We start from the raw sequence: 17,889 nt of genomic DNA on the forward strand, positions 1-17,889 counted from the left end.
ATACTATGATATCATTTAGGAAAAATTTAATACTTCAGTTAAAATATTATCCATTAACAAAAAAGATCTTTGTTTTAGATTATATCTGAGCCAATATCAAGAGCTTTCATATTAAATCCATTCGTTCTTAATTCAATTACAAGTTGTAATGTAAAGTGATTTTTAAAAAGGCATTATAAATATGACTATCATGGGTACAAATTCCAAAGATGACACAGATATGCAGTTCCATTTCTGTTAATTATGAGAAGATGCTTCTTTGTAAAGATATTACATTTAACGGCCATCAAAGCACTATTTATTATAGCAAAAACACTTTTTAAAATGCATTAGAATGACTGCAGCTGGGTCAATGAATATCATTCAAAAGAACTCTATGAATCCACTCAGAATAATAGTGAAAGGAAAATGTTTCCTGCATGAGAAGCCTTTTAAATGTATTCAAATAGAAACACTGACAGACAGTATGGGTGCAGTTTTGTTTGTTTGTTTGCTTGTTTGTTTGTTTTTATCCTGCACATATATGCACAAATTAGGTGAGCGAGAAACAATGTGGTACCTCAGTTAATTTGAAGTTTTGGGCTGCTGAAATGACTCAGTAGGTAAAAGACTTGCTGCCAGTCATAATGACCAGAGTTCAATATCCAGGACCCAGAGGGTAAAAAAAGAGAATCCACACTTATAAACTGTTCTCTGTCTCACATACAGAGGGGGACAGAACACACATGGAAATACCCAGAAGTACACACAGAGAAGTATACAAATGAATGTACACTTGCACACAACTAAAAATAAATAAAATGTCATAAAAAATATCCTATGTCTTGTGAAATACACAAGATACTCTAGCCATATGTTTTTAGAAAACTACATAATGTCCTTTAGCTAGGCTAATGATGCAGACTGAATTATAGAGCTGCTAAGGAAATTAAATAGCATGCCACTAAAAAGGAGTCAGCATTGACTAACTGGCTTTCATATATTTTTAGTTAGTACTAAACAAAACTCTACATGAAAAAGTGTTTGTTTTCAATTTCTTGGTGCTATCACAAAATCTCTCAGCCTATCTATCAAATCATTATTTCCAATCAGTTGGAATATTATATATATATATATATATATATATATATATATATATATGCATATAGATATATATTGTTCAATTGCAACCTTTAGTACGATGATTGAATCCAGGACCTCATACATACTAGTCAAGAACTTTATCTCTAATACATCTTTGTCTTCTAACTTGATTTAAATGTAACAGAAATTTTATATTGAAAATCATTAGGAGAAATAATCAGAGAAGTGAGATAGGAAAGCTATAAAGAACATCTCTTAACAACATGCTTTGTAATTTCTATGCTATTGATATATATATACTTAGGTAATTTAGTCTATTACTGAAGAGGACTCAAGATAACTAGCCTAATATTTTCCATGATCTCATAATGAAAGAAAAAGACATTAAAATATTATGAGTTGTAGAAAAGATAATTTGTTCATTTTAACAAAAAATTATTTAAAAAAATATACAGAGAGATATTTGGGAAAGGTGAGGCATCAGAAACATTGTATTCATATAAGAGTGAGGGAATCATGTGTAAATTTAATAAGCCATTGAGTCTGTTCAGTATAAATTCTGAAAGCTTTAATTACAATTTAACAAAAGTTAATATAAGTCCTACACTATATTAAATACATAAACAACAGTTATTAATATGTAATATAGACATCAAATGTGATGTTTTACACCTTAAATATCCATATTTTGAAATATAAATGTAGAATTAAGACAAGCAAAAAGACTCTTGCTAAAAGTTACACTAATATTTAATATTTGTTTTTATTTTAAAAAAATATGTGTCTATATTAACCAACATGATTATCACAGACAACTATCATAGATTCTGCCACAACTGTTAAAATGGGATTTTAATAACATATGTTCCTCTATTAGTAAATATTATATGAAATGGCAAAATAATTTAAATTTTAGAAATTTAAATTTTGTCCAATATTTTTCCAAGCAGAATATACCTTTCAAAAGTATATTTTATGTTTTATGGTGATAATTTTTTAATTTAAGTATAGAATTAGCTACTTAATCATTAACTACTGGTTCTGTAAGCATGTTATAATACTTTGTATGTCTTACTATGGTACATTAGATGGCTATGCATTGCTACCCAACTAAAAATCTCCATCTATTCAACTCTTCATCAATGAATTGTGCTGAAATATCCTCCTCCTTTGATAGTTATAAAGATAGAAGTCAATATACAGGTTTTTTGCAGGACACTTATATCAGGTATTCCAAAGTAGTCAATGAGAGTTTAAAACAGGAACTTTACTTAATTCTATTGTCCTTTCAGGTCTTTCAGTTTCAGGTCTCCAGGTAGATCGGTACAAGACATATATTTCTTTCTTTCTTTCTTTCTTTCTTTCTTTCTTTCTTTCTTTCTTTCTTTCTTTCTTTCTCTCTTTCTTTTCTTTTCTTTTCTTTTCTTTTTTTTGGTTTGTTTGTTTGTTTGTTTGTTTGTTTGTTTGTTTTGAGACAGGGTTTCTCTGTATAGCTCTGGCTGTCCTGGAACTCACTTTGTAGACCAGGCTGGCCTCGAACTCAGAAATCTGCCTGCCTCTGCATCCCAAGTGCTGAGATTAAAGGCATGCACCACCACAACCGGCAGGACATATATTTCAATTCTGCAACACTATACTAGTCTTTCTTCCTGATAATGATGGCTGTTATCAATGATGCCTGTTGAAGAATCCAATCCTCTGGCTGTGTTCATCAGAAAATACACCACTTTTTAAATAATGCTCACTAATTTGATATTTATAATGGAATGTTATTATTGCTATTTTAAATTACCATGTATTCAATATTTGCAGGAAGTTCTCTCTAAGAAGGATATTATCTGAATTACCTACCCTAGGAGTCTCTTATCTGAAATATCATTGCAAGACCCATTGGCAGAACACAAGAGTGCTAACGGGGGTAAATGTTCACATAGATAAGTTCTGTTAATTGAAGTGGAAAAAGATTCCACAAGCATACATTATATTTATTCTCTATGAAGAAAAGATCAAATACCAAATTAATTAAATTAACTATTATGACCTTGAGACAATGAGCCAATTATAAAATATTAAAAACTGTATCTTATTTGCTATTTCCAAAGCAGTTCCACTAGTTCACATCTTTGTTTTCTTATGCAAAACATTTTCTTATTAAATATAGAAGCTATATATGTAAAAAGGTAACATTATTATTACTTAAGTTTTTTTAAAATTAAATTTCTAAGGATTTAATATGGTGAAGACATTCAACCTTTAACTTTTCAGTACAAAAATATTATAATATTTTGTGTCAATATATTTCTTTTCTTCAGCAAAAATTAATGTAAATCAGAAAATATAGGAAACTTTAATGAGTCCCCAAATAAACACATTTTGAAAATACTTTAGAACAAGGTGTGGTGGTTTCTTAGGGGGCTGTGACAGAATGGTCATTAGTTTGAGAACCAGCCTGAACTACAGAGGGAGACCCTCATAGCAAGAAGGAAGAAAGGGAGAAGTTAGAGACAGACAGATAGAGTGAGGAAGAGAAAGAGGGAGGGAGATATAGAAAGAAAGAGAGAAAGAAAGAAAAATAAATAAAACAAAGAAGGAAAGAAAGGAGGAAAGAAGGAAGGATAGAAAGAAAGAAAAAAGAAAGGAGGAAAGAAAGAAAGGAAGGAAGGAAGGAAGGAAGGAAGGAAGGAAGGAAGGAAGGAAGGAAGAAAGAAAGAAAGAAAGAAAGAAAGAAAGAAAGAAAGAAAGAAAGAAAGAAAGAAAGAAAGAAAGACAGACAGGAAGGAAGGAAGGAAGGAAGGAAGGAAGGAAGGAAGGAAGGAAGAAAGAAAGAAAGAAAGAAAGAAAGAAAGAAAGAAAGAAAGAAAGAAAGAAAGAAAGAAAGAAAAAGAACAGAGGCAGGCAGGCAGGCAGGAACGAAAACAGACAGAGAGGAAAGAAGGTACGGAGCTAATGTCCCCCAAAATAATATTTTGCATTTTATATTGAATTCCTTTATCATGTTTTCTGACTTTTCAAAACTGATGCATAGAGTCAGAAGTGAGCTCTTCAGACAGTGAAAGAACAATGTGGAAAATTGAAATGTTAACTTTTGTTGAAGATCATAAAACATAAAAATGAAGTCTGATCATATATGAAATATTGATATTGTATCACCTTGTATCTCATAATTAATTATAATTAGTTAAGTTAGACAACATCTGTAAAGCTCAATATACATCTCTGTTAAATAGGAACAAAAGCACAGGTTAAAGGCTAAATAACTGGCATGTACATATGATGGGCTGCCTACTTAGACATTGTGATATCAGGAATTCTCATTTCTGCAATCAATGATCTTTTTCTACATTATTATTATTTCAAAAGATTTTTATACTATTGGATCAAATTGTCTCTCATAGAAAAAAATGTTCCCAGAAATTCATCAATATCATATGAAAAATTTCCAGATAAAGTCTTACAAAATCTCTAATATCAGATTCTGAGCATGTGTTAAAATTGGCTAGCTGTATGTCTCAGTTCTCATTTTACTGCTATAAAGAAACACCATGAACAAGGGAACTTACAACAAAAAAGCAGTTAGTTGTTTATAGTTTCAGACACTTAGTCCATGATCGTTATGCATGGTAGCATGGGGTCAAACAGATACGGCACTGGAACAGTATTTAAACTTCACATCTGATCCATAAGATGTAAGTAGAAAGAGTGAAACTAGTTCTGGTGTGGGCTTTTGAAGCCTCAAAGCCTACTCCCTGTAACACACCTACAAGGCCACACCTACTCCAACAAGGCCATACTTCCTAAGCCTTCCAAAACAGTTACACTAACTGGGAAACAACCATTCAAATATTTATAGGGGTTATTAATATGCAAATTACCATACTGTATTAAACTTCATGTAAGAATAATGTGCAAAACATTTAAAATGAACCTTTACCAAAAAAAAAAAAATGTCTCTTTGAAAGTAAATAGAGTAATGTTAGGATAATATCCACTAAGTTTGTCCTAATCTACATGACTGTAAAATTATCAATCATTAGTTGTTTGAAGTTCCCTCCAATCTTAACCCCATGAATATGGGATAGTCATAAAATACTGACTTCCCATAGTCTATTGAAGAAATAATCAATTGTTTAATTTCTAAAAATAAGCCTATTTCTGTTACTAGATTAAATCAGTCTAGCAGTTAGATATTTTCATCATGTCATTTGGTGATTGCAATTTCTTTGTTTTTTGTTAAATGAAAAATTATATTTCATACTGTAACTTGATATTATGTAGCGCAATAGAAACACTATTAAGCAAATAAAGAAAAAAATTGTATTAATAACAGCAGTAATAGCAATAGGAGCAAAGATAAAATTAACCTACCTGGAAATAGCTGCTTTGTTGGGGCACTGATCTGTGCTTCCTCCGTAACTCTATAAGCAACATCTGGAGCTTTAGAATTCTTTCTGCTTGTGCAAAATCCTGTGGTTTTAGATATTCCCACTGGAGAATTGTGAAAATCTAATGCTTTTAGTATATCAACTGGAGCAGCTGAAAAAGAAGCAAAAACAAATTTAGATAATTGAATAGTTTAACATATTTTTAGTTTCAGTATTTTAATTATTAAATATTGTTGACAATTCTATACCTATAGGAACACATTCTGATTATCATATTCCCAGACCTTCTCTTATCATATTAAGTCTTCTTCCTCCCTTTCTCAGATTTTCTGACCTGTTTCATTTGACCAGGATCAACTGTATGACTACTGGGTTGAACTATATCCATGGTAGCTAGTTGAGTACACAATTGCAGGCAACATTCCTTCTTCTTATCCTGAATCTATCAGTATCTAACATTCCCTAATATGCATTTTAGATCTGTAGTACTATGAAGTTCCTTACTCTAAGAAATTTCATTAATATTACATATCTTCTCAAAACAACAAAGTAGTACATAACTCCGAAATCCCAAAAGCTACATGTCCAAAGAATTCAAGGTGTGTTCAAAATTGTAGCAAAATTCTTAAACAAAGAAAGAATTAAATGAAAGAACAGCATGTGATACACATGATAAGAATTTTATTCAGTCATTAAAAATAGTGAAGTTCCGATCCATGAAATTATCTCACTACTTCTGTGAGGTGCTGGATACAATGACCACATTTTGAAGACTCAATACATGGCATAAGCCACAAAGACAGGATATATAAGATTGCTTTAGACTTTAATAATATCCGCTCCAAGACAATGCATTCATGTCACTGAGTCAATACATTGAACCAAGTGGAGTAGTACTTATTACAAATGAATGTTAGAGCCCATCATGGCAATATATTTATGATGCATTGACTTCTGTATGTCTTTGAATGAAATGTTCCAATTAGTCTATTTGTTGGCCAACGTGTTATTCATCATGGCTTAGAAGCAGCCCTTAAAATACTTAGAATCTAACTGAGCCAGTACTAAAATTCTTTGCTAACTATGTAAGAAGTCATGTCTACTTTTAGGAATATACAAAACCTGATATCTTGTTCATTTATGACTGAAAATTCTCTCTAATATAATGAGTTAAGAGGAACTGCCACCACAGTGCACCTTTTAGTATATTTTTTATGCAAGGACTTGATGAGAAGGAAACTGGGATTGATTCTAGAAACAAGAAGCCAGCATCATAATATCATATCTCAAGGGACAGAATCACCATGTTCTTTTCCTAGCTCTTTGAGAAGTATAAGTTCAATAAATATTTACTTATAATGGCAATCAATTTCTCACAGAATGTATGAATGAGCAACTGAATAGAAATTGTGGGAAATATGCACATGATTCGTACCTTAGTTTATTAACTCAAGGAAAACTGAATTCTACATCTGCAGATATACATAGGTAGAGTTTTTCCAACCATGCTTTTTATATAATGTCCTCTAATAAAAAATACAGTTTCCTCCAATAGCAAACTCTTATGCACCTATGGAATGTAGGTGATGAATGAAAATTTACAGACTATTCAATATAGCATGTAGTGTTTATAATTGTTGAAATAATGTTTGTGGAAAGAAAGGATCAAATATAGTAACCTTTTTGTTCAGTTTTTTAATATTTTAAAACTTGGTTTTCACTAATCCTGATTCAAAATACTATTTTTAGACAATTCTTGCTATAATACTTTGTCATGTCATAAAACTAAGAAAATAATACACTAAAAGCCATTTACTAAGATCCTAATATGTGGCTTGTCACCAGTCTCCATTATTTAAAGGCACAAACCTTCATAAATAACATGTTCTTTTCTGCTATGCGGAGGAAAGAACTGAGCATCAAAGAATAAGCTAAGGGTACTCTCGGAGTCTGTGTAAATGCTAAGCCTGTTTTTTGTGCCCCACTGTTGAGGCAATAACCCACAGATGAAAACCACAAAAGGAAACTTAAAACGTACTGAAAATAGTCTGAAATTATCTTAAGCCAGTTAATTGATTCCTGATGCTGATATTTATTTTAAATTAAGCTCAATTCACATTTCAGGATATAAATTACTCTGAGGAAAAATGTGACAGAAAACCACAACATATTATCTACTTATTTTATTTCATCTTCTTGCTCTAAGCTGAACAAGACTCCAGTGTAGACATGATCAGGGCCTAAGAGGCTGCAATTCAATGATAAAAATATATATATAAAAAAAAAAAACAGGCTATGTTCAAAACTAGCATCCATCACCAATGCACAGGATGGAGCAGAGCTTCCCTTTCATACCAGTGACTTCTTATGCAAGGCCTCTACAAGGACACAAACAGTTATCTCTTTCAAATTTGAAATGAATATAATCAGAGAGCATCCTTCTTTTGCTAGATTCAATGTAGAGACTCTACCCTTAAAGTCTGACAAATTTCTTTGAAGGGACAGTGTGTGATATCAGCACTCAGTCCCTAATTCACAGCTGTTGGTTTTTGTTGTTGTTGTTGTTTCAAGTTTCAATTTAAATTAATTTTCTAGAAAGGAATTTCAGTTTTAGAAAAAAGTAAAACTCAGCTAACAAATTCTGTTTTCTCTTTCTTCTTTCTACAGAGCCATATGATTAATTGTTTTGAAATTCTGCCTGTTGCTTCATGCTGCCATCCCCATAACCACTGTAATAAACTCTCATAATATGGTTTCTGTTACTTTCCATACACACACACATATATATATACATACATATATATATGTATATATATAGACAAATATTGCAAAAGAAAAATCTTCTGGATTTCTTAGTTCAAGTTGTTTAAAAATTAAAAGCAATGATTTAATGTGTCTGATTAAAGTAAATCGGGAAAAATGTAATTTCTAATTTTCAAATCTACTCAGGTATGCTTTGGTATTTGAGTTCTATTTCCATGACCACTGTGAAGCATTTTCAGCCATATCTAACTCAGTACAGAATTGTACTCAGTAGTTTTTCCTGTCTTCTACTATATATTTTGGGCTTATTGAACAGGAAAACAGGACACAAGAGCTTAATTCTTAATGCAGAAGCCCTTTAAGAGCTTTCATGGCTTTCCCCGTCCATCTACATTCCACTGCTTGAGCTGCCTGAATTCCATGGTTCAAGCAACTCTGATGCTTGAATTCCTTCAGTGAACCCCACTGACTTCCAGATGGCATCCACATTCCACATTCCTTGCATAGACCATCTTGATGCCCAATTTTCCTCTTAGTTTCAATCCCCCACCCCATCCCAGAGCATGTCTATTCTGATATTCACTGTCCCAGAAACACTACCACAGTCAGTGCTATAGAAATACTAGTTGGGACTTAAAAGAAATACATCAAACACTTTTGTCTACTTCAGGAATATATATATATTCCTGAATATATATATATATATATATATATATATATATATATTCCTGAAGTGTATATATATATATACACACACACACACACATACACACACACACACACACACACACACACACACACATATATATATATATATATATATATATATATATATATATATATATATATATAAATTGGATATACATATCCAAATTAACACCATGCCTGAGTAGGAAGTAGGATATACCCAAGATGGTATCTTTAAAAAGTATTACCTCTCTCTTGAACCATTGTCTGGTGTGCTTATACTGGCATTGCACCATTCACACATTTCAAGTTACTTGTATATCCTTAGATTTGTATTTCCAAAGTAGAAGAGAATAGATGCATACACAGAAATGTACACCACACTCACATACTCACACACATACATGAGATTATACACAACTGGTAAAGAAATACAAAGACACAAAGACACACACACACACACATACACACATGACCAAATGAGCAAAATACAAGTGGCAATGCAAGGAAGTAACTGTCTCTGAGTGCCATATACTTTCTCATCAAAAAACAAGGATCTGAAGATTTTTTTTTTTTTTTTTTTTTTTTTTTTGGTTTTTCAAGACAGGGTTTCTCTGTGTAGCCCTGGCTGTCCTAGAACTCACTTTGTAGACCAGGTTGGCCTCGAACTCAGAAATCCGCCTGCCTCTGCCTCCTGAGTGCTGGGATTAAAGGCGTGCACCACCACGCCCGGGATTCTGAAGATCTTAATGGTCTTTCTGTGTGTTCCAGTAGCCTCTTAGATATATTCATACCACGTCAGAAGTTTGATTCTAGGTTTCTGATCCTCTTTCTGTTGAATCTTTCTGCAGAATCCGAATGGATGACCTAACATCCCTCGATATTTTGATACTTGTGTTCTCCTGGTATTTTTTTCCCCAAGCATCTCCATATGGTGTGAAAGCCTGTGTAATACAGGGCTGAAAATTCTGACTGCTTCTGAGTTCCACTGCTACCATTTAGTGTCTGTGTGTTCTGAACATGGGTAAATACATCAACCTGCCTGGGCCATAATTTCAAAACCAGTAAAATGGCACTAATAAAACTCTTGACCTCAAAGACCTTTTGCCAGCTGAATTGTTACCACACCTTAGAGGGCAAGCCTTGGAACACTGTTCTAATGAAGCAGCATGGCCTCGCTTCCTACCTGGATTTTTACTGATAGAAAAGTAGTATTTGCATTTTTAAACAGTAGAAGAATGAGGACTGTAAGCAACATAAACTTAGTATCCACCTGTGAAGACTGGGAACAATTACAGACATTTATTGGTTACCTATGATTCATTTTCTTTCCCTCCTCCTGCCCTGCTTCCCAACCCATCCACTCCTGCTTCCTGGCCCTGGCATTCCCGAATACTGGGGCATATAATCTTCCCAAGAACAAGGGCCTCTCCTCTCATTGATGCCCAACTAGGCCATCCTCTGCTATATATGCAGCTAGAGACATGAGCTCTGGGGGTGGGGGGGGCGCCGGGGGAGGCACCCGGGGAGGTACTGGTTAGTTCATTTTGTTCCTTCAATAGGGTTGCAGACCCCTTTAGCTCCTTGGGTACTTTCTCTAGCTCCTTCATTGGGGGCCCTGTGTTCCACCCAATAGCTGACTGTGAGCACCTACTTCTGTGTTTGCCAGGCACTGGCATAGCCTCACAAGAGTTAGCTATGATTCATTTTCACACACTAAAGACAGTTTTCCAAGGCTTCAACAAAGTCTATATAGATCATAAAAATGAACGTAAGTGTAGCCTTTTGCTTTGCTTTCTTTGGGTTTTGTTTATTTGCTTGTCTCTGGGTTTTGTTGTTTCATTTTGTTTTGTGGGCGTCGGCTTGGGATTGTAATCTTCCTCTGACCTACAGTGACCTAGAAGCCTATTGCTCCCTCTTTACATTTTGTTTTCTGGACAAAGCCTTACGAGTTTGAGTAGTCTGCCTTTGAAATGATCTTGTTGCCCAGAATAGCATGAAATTTACACTCCTGCTTCTGCCTACTGTTTACCTAGGATTACAGGCATATACCACCAGGGCAACCTAAAATACCTTTTATGTAGACCTTACACACACACACACACACACACACACACACACATTTTCCCAGATCAATCTAACATACAGCAGTGATGAAATCAGGTAAATTAAGACCTAGTAAACATCTTTATTAAAATTGACACCACAGAATCCTTCAGGAAATCGTTCTTCCTTCATGTAGGTCATGTGTCCCTCTTGCCATGCCGCCTGCTCCCCTAGGTAACACACTTCACTGTATTTGTATAATTATCTCATTGTGACTCTGTATTATATGTCACATTATCATTTTCCTCGGCATACCACTAAATCTTTTCTCTTTCTTTTCCCTCCTCACTTCCCCACATACCCCAAAAAAGTAAAATTTAATAAATAAAAATTTAGTTTTTAAAAACTATAATTCTAATGAGTGTACCACATAGTATTGAACCACACGAGACAATGACCATATATTATAATTTACTGACTACCAATACACTGACAGTTTTCAAAATTCATGTGAGTCATTAACAAAAGTTGTCTACCAACTGTCATGTAATTATGAACTCAATTTCTGTAAGTGACACTGTCAAAGTTCTAAGTGAAGCTCAGGAGCTATTATTTTTTTGTGCACACATACATATATGTTAATGTACACACCTGTTTGTGTGTGTGTGTGTGAAACACTGAGCTCACTAATTTAGTGCTAATCAGGGTGTCTCTGCACACCCTGATCCAATAAAGGAGTTGAAGATACACTCCACCATACCCAGGTTGTACATGGCTTCTGGGGATCTGAACACTTCATGCTTGAATAGCAAGTTCTCTCTTCACCAAGTCTACAATCGCAACAATTAAATGAGTTTGTGTAAGCCCCTTAAACCATTTCTGTATCACTTGTCCAACCTCATTCTTGAGAATTTATCATGATAATGATTCTTAATCCCAGCGAAAAGAAGCTAAAATATATAAATATTCTCAAAAAAGAACTTCTACAAATGATTGATTTCTGAAAATTCCAATGTTTTTGAACATTTCTAACAAATCCATTAAATACAATCTATATTTTCCTAAGCCACGATCAAGCTGGTTCCTTTTATCTTCTTTTACTGATGGCATTAGGAAGTCCTTTTGCAGCACAACAGAATAATAAATGGTTTAGTATTTCTAAATATTTACAACAAACCACCATAAAAAATTATGCCCTTGGTTTTCTCCTAGAATTTGAAGGTAGAACTATACTGGAGGAGACACCACACACTTTGGACACAGGTCATGGAGGAATTAACCTGCAACTGACCATAAGTCTTAGCTCTCATAGTAGTCAATGGTGATACACAAGCTGCCAAGGTTAAAAAGCAATCAACAGTCCTGCCCAGCTGTAAATCCTATGACCATAAAAATGACCAACTAGAAAGTCTCCCATTAATGCAATAGTCATATTTATTTTATCTTGGGGTAACCAACTGGACTTAATGCCTGTCCTATATGAGGGAATCCATACCTGGTACTTTAAACCCGACTACTCATTGCTGGTGAGGTCACAGACCCACAGCAAAAAGAGTACCTTTCACAGCTCATCAAGGAACCTTTCTTTCTTTTTTTTTTTTTCTTTGCAGCAGGTGGAACTCATAGATAAATCCACAACTGCAGAAGTAGAAATGATCATCCTAAGTGCTAAAACGACAAATATTTCACGTTTTATTTTACATATAAATGCCAGCTTTTAATTTTGAGATAAGTGTGTTTAAATACACATGACCATGAGGTTAGATACCTGGTAAGGGACCAGGGCAGAGAAGTAGATCTTCCAAGACATGGGACATAGAGTATAGTGTTACAAAGAGAAAGGGGGAAATTAGAATAGAGGATAAAATTGGAAAGAGGAGGTGATGTCAAAGGAGGTACAACAAACACTAAAGAACATTTGAAAACCCATATGGAAACCTACTAATGAGTATATGAAGTAATTTAAATGGAGTCACCATATTATGGAGAAAATAAAGCCTCAACTAGACATTTTCTGTACTGAGTAAAACCTCCAATAACAGGAATGAGTTAAATTTTGTTTACTCATTCACCAGAGTGCCCAGTAAATCACCCCCATCACAGGCAATTGCCAAAGCTATTTGCTGTTCTCCATAACCCAGTGGTAGGGCCCTATTGCTACATCTACTAAAGCACTAGAAGATGGAGAGGTTATGCTGTTGCCTGACTAGAAACCCCTTCTGAGTGGTCTTCATGGTATTGGAAGGCACTCTGTTTGCATATTCCAGAGAATAGTGATGATTAATACCACCCAGCTACAAACCCTACAGTTTATATCAGCTACCTGAATGCAGAACACAGTAGCCCAAATGTTACAGGAGTAACTGAACACTTTTTTGTTTGCATGTAAACCCATATCCACTCCATGAGATGCAATCCATATCCAACATTGCTAAGGTGGTCAAGACCTCAAGACTGGATATGTCATGACCCTAGAGGAAAACAGAGGGACCCAAACTGAACAATGTGCAGAAAGCAAAGTGAGTTTGAAGCACTTATTTCTAGAACACCAGTGCATACTTTTTGTCTTGCTTTGTTTGTATAATTTAAATTAATTTTCTCCTAAGGATTTTATACATGAATAAAATATATTTTCATGCCTTCCTCCCTTGTCTCACCTCTAACTCCTCCTGTATTTCTCAAAACCTCCCTCATACTCATGAATTCTTCTTCTTTAAATAATAAATATTAGTATTTTATATTAATTATCAAAATATATATTATAGTAAAGAACTATATAAATATTAGACACATGCACATACACACACATGGAACATTCTGTCCTAAATGGAATGACTTTATCAGACCCCTCTCCTTAAAGCCCAGACATCTATGCAGAAAAGGAGGTGGAAAGACTGTTAAAGCCATAGGTGATGGATGACTTCAAGAAATAAATGTCTTCCAGACACAGCAGGACAAATACATATATGATCTCACAAAAACTGCAATAACATTCAAACCAGACAATATCCCAGGACTTTGAAGAGAAAATGGACACAAATTCTTATCCCTAACCAAGAGACTATTTCAAATTATACCTGCTGGGATAGAATAAATCAGTACTCTTTAATGAAGTGCCACTGAGTAAATCAATCACCCTGAGGAGTATTTGAACAAAACAAAACAGATTCCGTGTGTGTGTGTATCCGTGCGTGCCTGTGGTGTGTTCAAGCATGTAATATTTCTATATTTCTTTAATATGTTTATATATTTCTTTAGATAATAGATATGTATTATTCAAAGAAAAAGAATTCATGACTATGAGGTGGGGTTGTGAGAGATACAAGAGGAGTTAGAGGGGTGACAGGGAGGAAGGCATGAAAATGTATATTTTATTCACATATAAGATTCTCAGAATAAAATTAAATTTAAATTATAAAAACATAGCAAAGCAAAAAGTATGTACTGGTATTCTAGAGATACACAATGTCCTGAAGGATTTTTTTTTATTTTGGTTTTGGGATTGACTTATTAACTAGCTACTACATCAATGAATATAGAGCCTACACTTTCATGTTCATCTTGACCAACCCATAGCACAATATGAAGGTAAAATACGGATAATATTAGCATTTTTATTATTTTTATTACCTAGAAATTGGTGTAAGCATAACGTTAATATTGGAACACTAAGTAGCTGTTCATGCTTGTAATCTCAGCATTTAAGAAGCTGAGATAGGAGTACCTCAAATTTGAGGCCAGTGTAAATTATGTAATGAATACCAGGCAGCCTGAGTTACAGAGTGAGATCCTGCCTCAATAAGAGGAGGAGGATTCAGCTAGAGAGAGGCACAGAGGTTAAAAGCACTCGCTGCTATGAAGAGAACTAGATTTGGTTCCCAGAATCCATATGAAGGATTGCAATAATCTATTACTCTGGATCCTGGGGATAAAATTTTCAACATTAACTTCAGTTGCCAAGACTAGCCATTACTACTGCTAATCTGTTTGATGTGCTTTGTATGTGCAAGAATGGAAAGCTTATAAACACTAGCATATTATAATATATATTTAAAATAAAATATTACAGTTGCATGCTAGAGTGATTGGTTAGCAGTTAAGAGCACTGGCTGTTCTTCCCCAGGTCCCAAGTTCAATTCCCAACACCTACATAGCAGCTCATAATTATCTTTAATTCCTGTTCCAGGGGAATCGACACATACACACAAAGACATACATGAAGTCAAAACACCATTGTACATAAAATAGACAAATTATTTTTCAAAAACAATTAGATATTGTTTGTATTAATTATACTTGAGCATGGTATTAGGGCAATAATATCTTTTCAAATTTAGTTTTACATAAACAATTTTATTGTCAACTTAAATATATCTCCATTAGCAACACTATGCTTGTATATTTACTTATATACACTAATACCACAAATAAAAATAATTGTAGGAATCTTAAAACTACAGATTATAAAAACCATCCTGGGAAAACATGAGTATCTGATAGTCAAACAATGATGGGCATCAAGTTGAGAATGGCATAGACAAATATATATATATATATATATATATATATATATATATATATATATTAAGTTGATTACTTAGAATTTTCTGAACTTTATAATTAATTTTATCAGTGAAAAAAATGTAATCCTATTTTGACAGTCTTTTCAGAAAAAAATAAAGCAAATGATCAAATGCAAATATGACCTCTTAAAATGTTTTTTAAAATATTATAATCAATTTCACAACATTTTAAATTTAATTGCCAAGAAAAAATACACTGCCATACATATATATATATATATATATATATATATATACACATATATACATATAAATATGCTCAAAAAAAAAAACAAAAACAAAAAACCAAAAATCAAAAATCAAAGTACTCATCAAAATGAAGTGCATGTCTACCCCCTTAGTAACTGTTTATTATTCTAACTATAGACTCTAGAGATGTATAGAGATGAAGAGTGCATAGAGCACAAAGTTTAGGCTTGAATTGCAGTGGTGGCCATACCTTTAATCCCAGCACTTGGGAGGCAGAGACAGGCAGATTTCTGAGTTCGAGGCCAGCCTGGTCTACAGAGTGAGTTCCAGGACAGCCAGGGCTATAGAGAGAAATCCTGTCAAAAACAAAAAACAAACAAAAAAAAAAAAAAAAGAAAGAAAAAAAAGAAAAATGTTCCGTGTCTTTATATCCTTGATAGTACTTAATTTGATGTCTAGTTTTTGACAAGGAATATCTGACATTAGCCCTGAGGAAAGAAAATAGAGCTAATGTGGCAATTTTAACACAGTATGACCTCTCTAAACACACGAATAGATAGCCATTGTACTCATCAAATGAGAAAAGCTGTATTTTGTTTGACATTTGACTGTTTATTGTAACTGTGAAAAATCTATAAAGCTGAAGTGGTATCAAGTATGGGAATTGTTGGCTATGTGACACCTGGATTCTATTAACACTCGAAAGCAGAAGTAATTTATAATAACACTTATAGGTCAAAATTATCAGCTCTACATTTTATGGAGAAGAAAATAACTTCTCTGTCTTTAACTATTAATTTGTTCCATGGGACAGATTCCAGACTCACAGAGGAAAGTGAGGACATAAGGAAAAGAGTTGATGGAAGTTTGCTGTAGAATGAATTGTGGCATCAAATGAGAAAGACAAGAAACTCCCCTGTGAGTAAATGATACTTCGGTTAATTCTGAAAAGTCAGAGAAAACACCCTGCCTGATTGTTTTTGCTTAACTGGATTAGAAGCAGCAGGAAAGTGTACAAAGAATCTAATGCAAAGACCAACGGAGAATTGTGGAGAAATGGGATAAAACAAAGCCATCTGCTAAGAGAATAGAAGGGCTTTAAGAGGTAAAGTCAGAGACATAAGGGTGATGTGTACGTTTTATTAAGTGTCCATGGAAACTGACCTCTATTGCAACTGATTTGGAAAGCCATTGGAAGGTTACATTAGAGACAAGTGATAGGACCCAATTTTTTTATGAATATTTTTTAGTCAGTTTTAATTTCAAGTAACTTTTTCAAACTACTGAGACTTGAGGATTGAGAAAATCATGAGAAAATTCAGAGCCCTGAAGCCCAACCAGATGGTCATAAAGAAGTATTGCAATCCTACAGATATGAGATGGTGTAATGTGTGGGTGAACTATGCATTACTGTGTCAGATTCTGGGCACCCTGGGAAGACAGAGCAAACAGTAGTAAGGCTGTATTTCAGCTGGGAGAGAAAGGGATCAAAACCCAAAAGGCAAATTCTGAGAGATTGGTTTTTGTTTGAACAGCACAACTAATTACATTTCCATGACCTGAGAGATTCAGAAGACTAAATAGAGGAACGGGCTAGGAAGACAACAGTTCAGTTTAGAGAATACAAACTTTTGACTAGCCTCATGTACTACAAATAGATGGGCAGGCAATCAAGTTTATAAACCTGTAACTAAGGACAGAGATAAAGGTTAGAAGAAAATGTTAGGAGTTGAGAGTCTACCAATACTATTCAAAGCCAATTAATTTAATAATATTGTTATTTTTTAAGCAATGCGAATATAGCTTCACCTGAAGGAAATCATTAGAACGTAGCAAATGTTATAATAAATACTTTTACTTTAAGTCAAAGTGGGTCTAAAGATAAAATTTTTCAGGAATTTTTAAAAACATCATATTGTAATTATTGGCTCTAATGCTTGCTATAATATGAGTGATTGCATGAAAAAGCTCATGAGATTTAGCGATTTAAGTTACTTATTTGTCTCACAAAGAGGTTTTATAAATGTCTAGGCACCTTGGTCCTGTGAAGACTCTATGCTCCAGTGTGTGGGAATGCCAGGATCAGGAAGCAGGAGTGGGTAGGTTGGTGAGCAAGGGGAGAAGGGAGGGGATAGAGGGTTTTTGGAGGGGAAACC

The 17,889-nt window shown here is 34.0% G+C and overlaps 1 protein-coding gene across 1 annotated transcript in view; it reads right to left on the reverse strand.

The window, feature by feature from the left end:
• Col11a1 (collagen type XI alpha 1 chain) overlaps nucleotides 1–17,889 on the reverse strand; it is a 186,192-nt gene that overhangs the window by 157,624 nt on the left and 10,679 nt on the right. Inside the window, exon 2 of the mRNA XM_021159058.2 lies at nucleotides 5,449–5,616. Within this exon, the coding sequence (XP_021014717.1) occupies nucleotides 5,449–5,616 (168 nt within the window). The remainder of the gene's footprint in view (nucleotides 1–5,448; nucleotides 5,617–17,889) is intronic.

The sequence above is a fragment of the Mus caroli genome, unplaced genomic scaffold, assembly GCF_978045245.1.
Source record: "Mus caroli unplaced genomic scaffold, Mus_caroli_1 scaffold_3, whole genome shotgun sequence".
Lineage (NCBI taxonomy): Eukaryota > Metazoa > Chordata > Mammalia > Rodentia > Muridae > Mus > Mus caroli.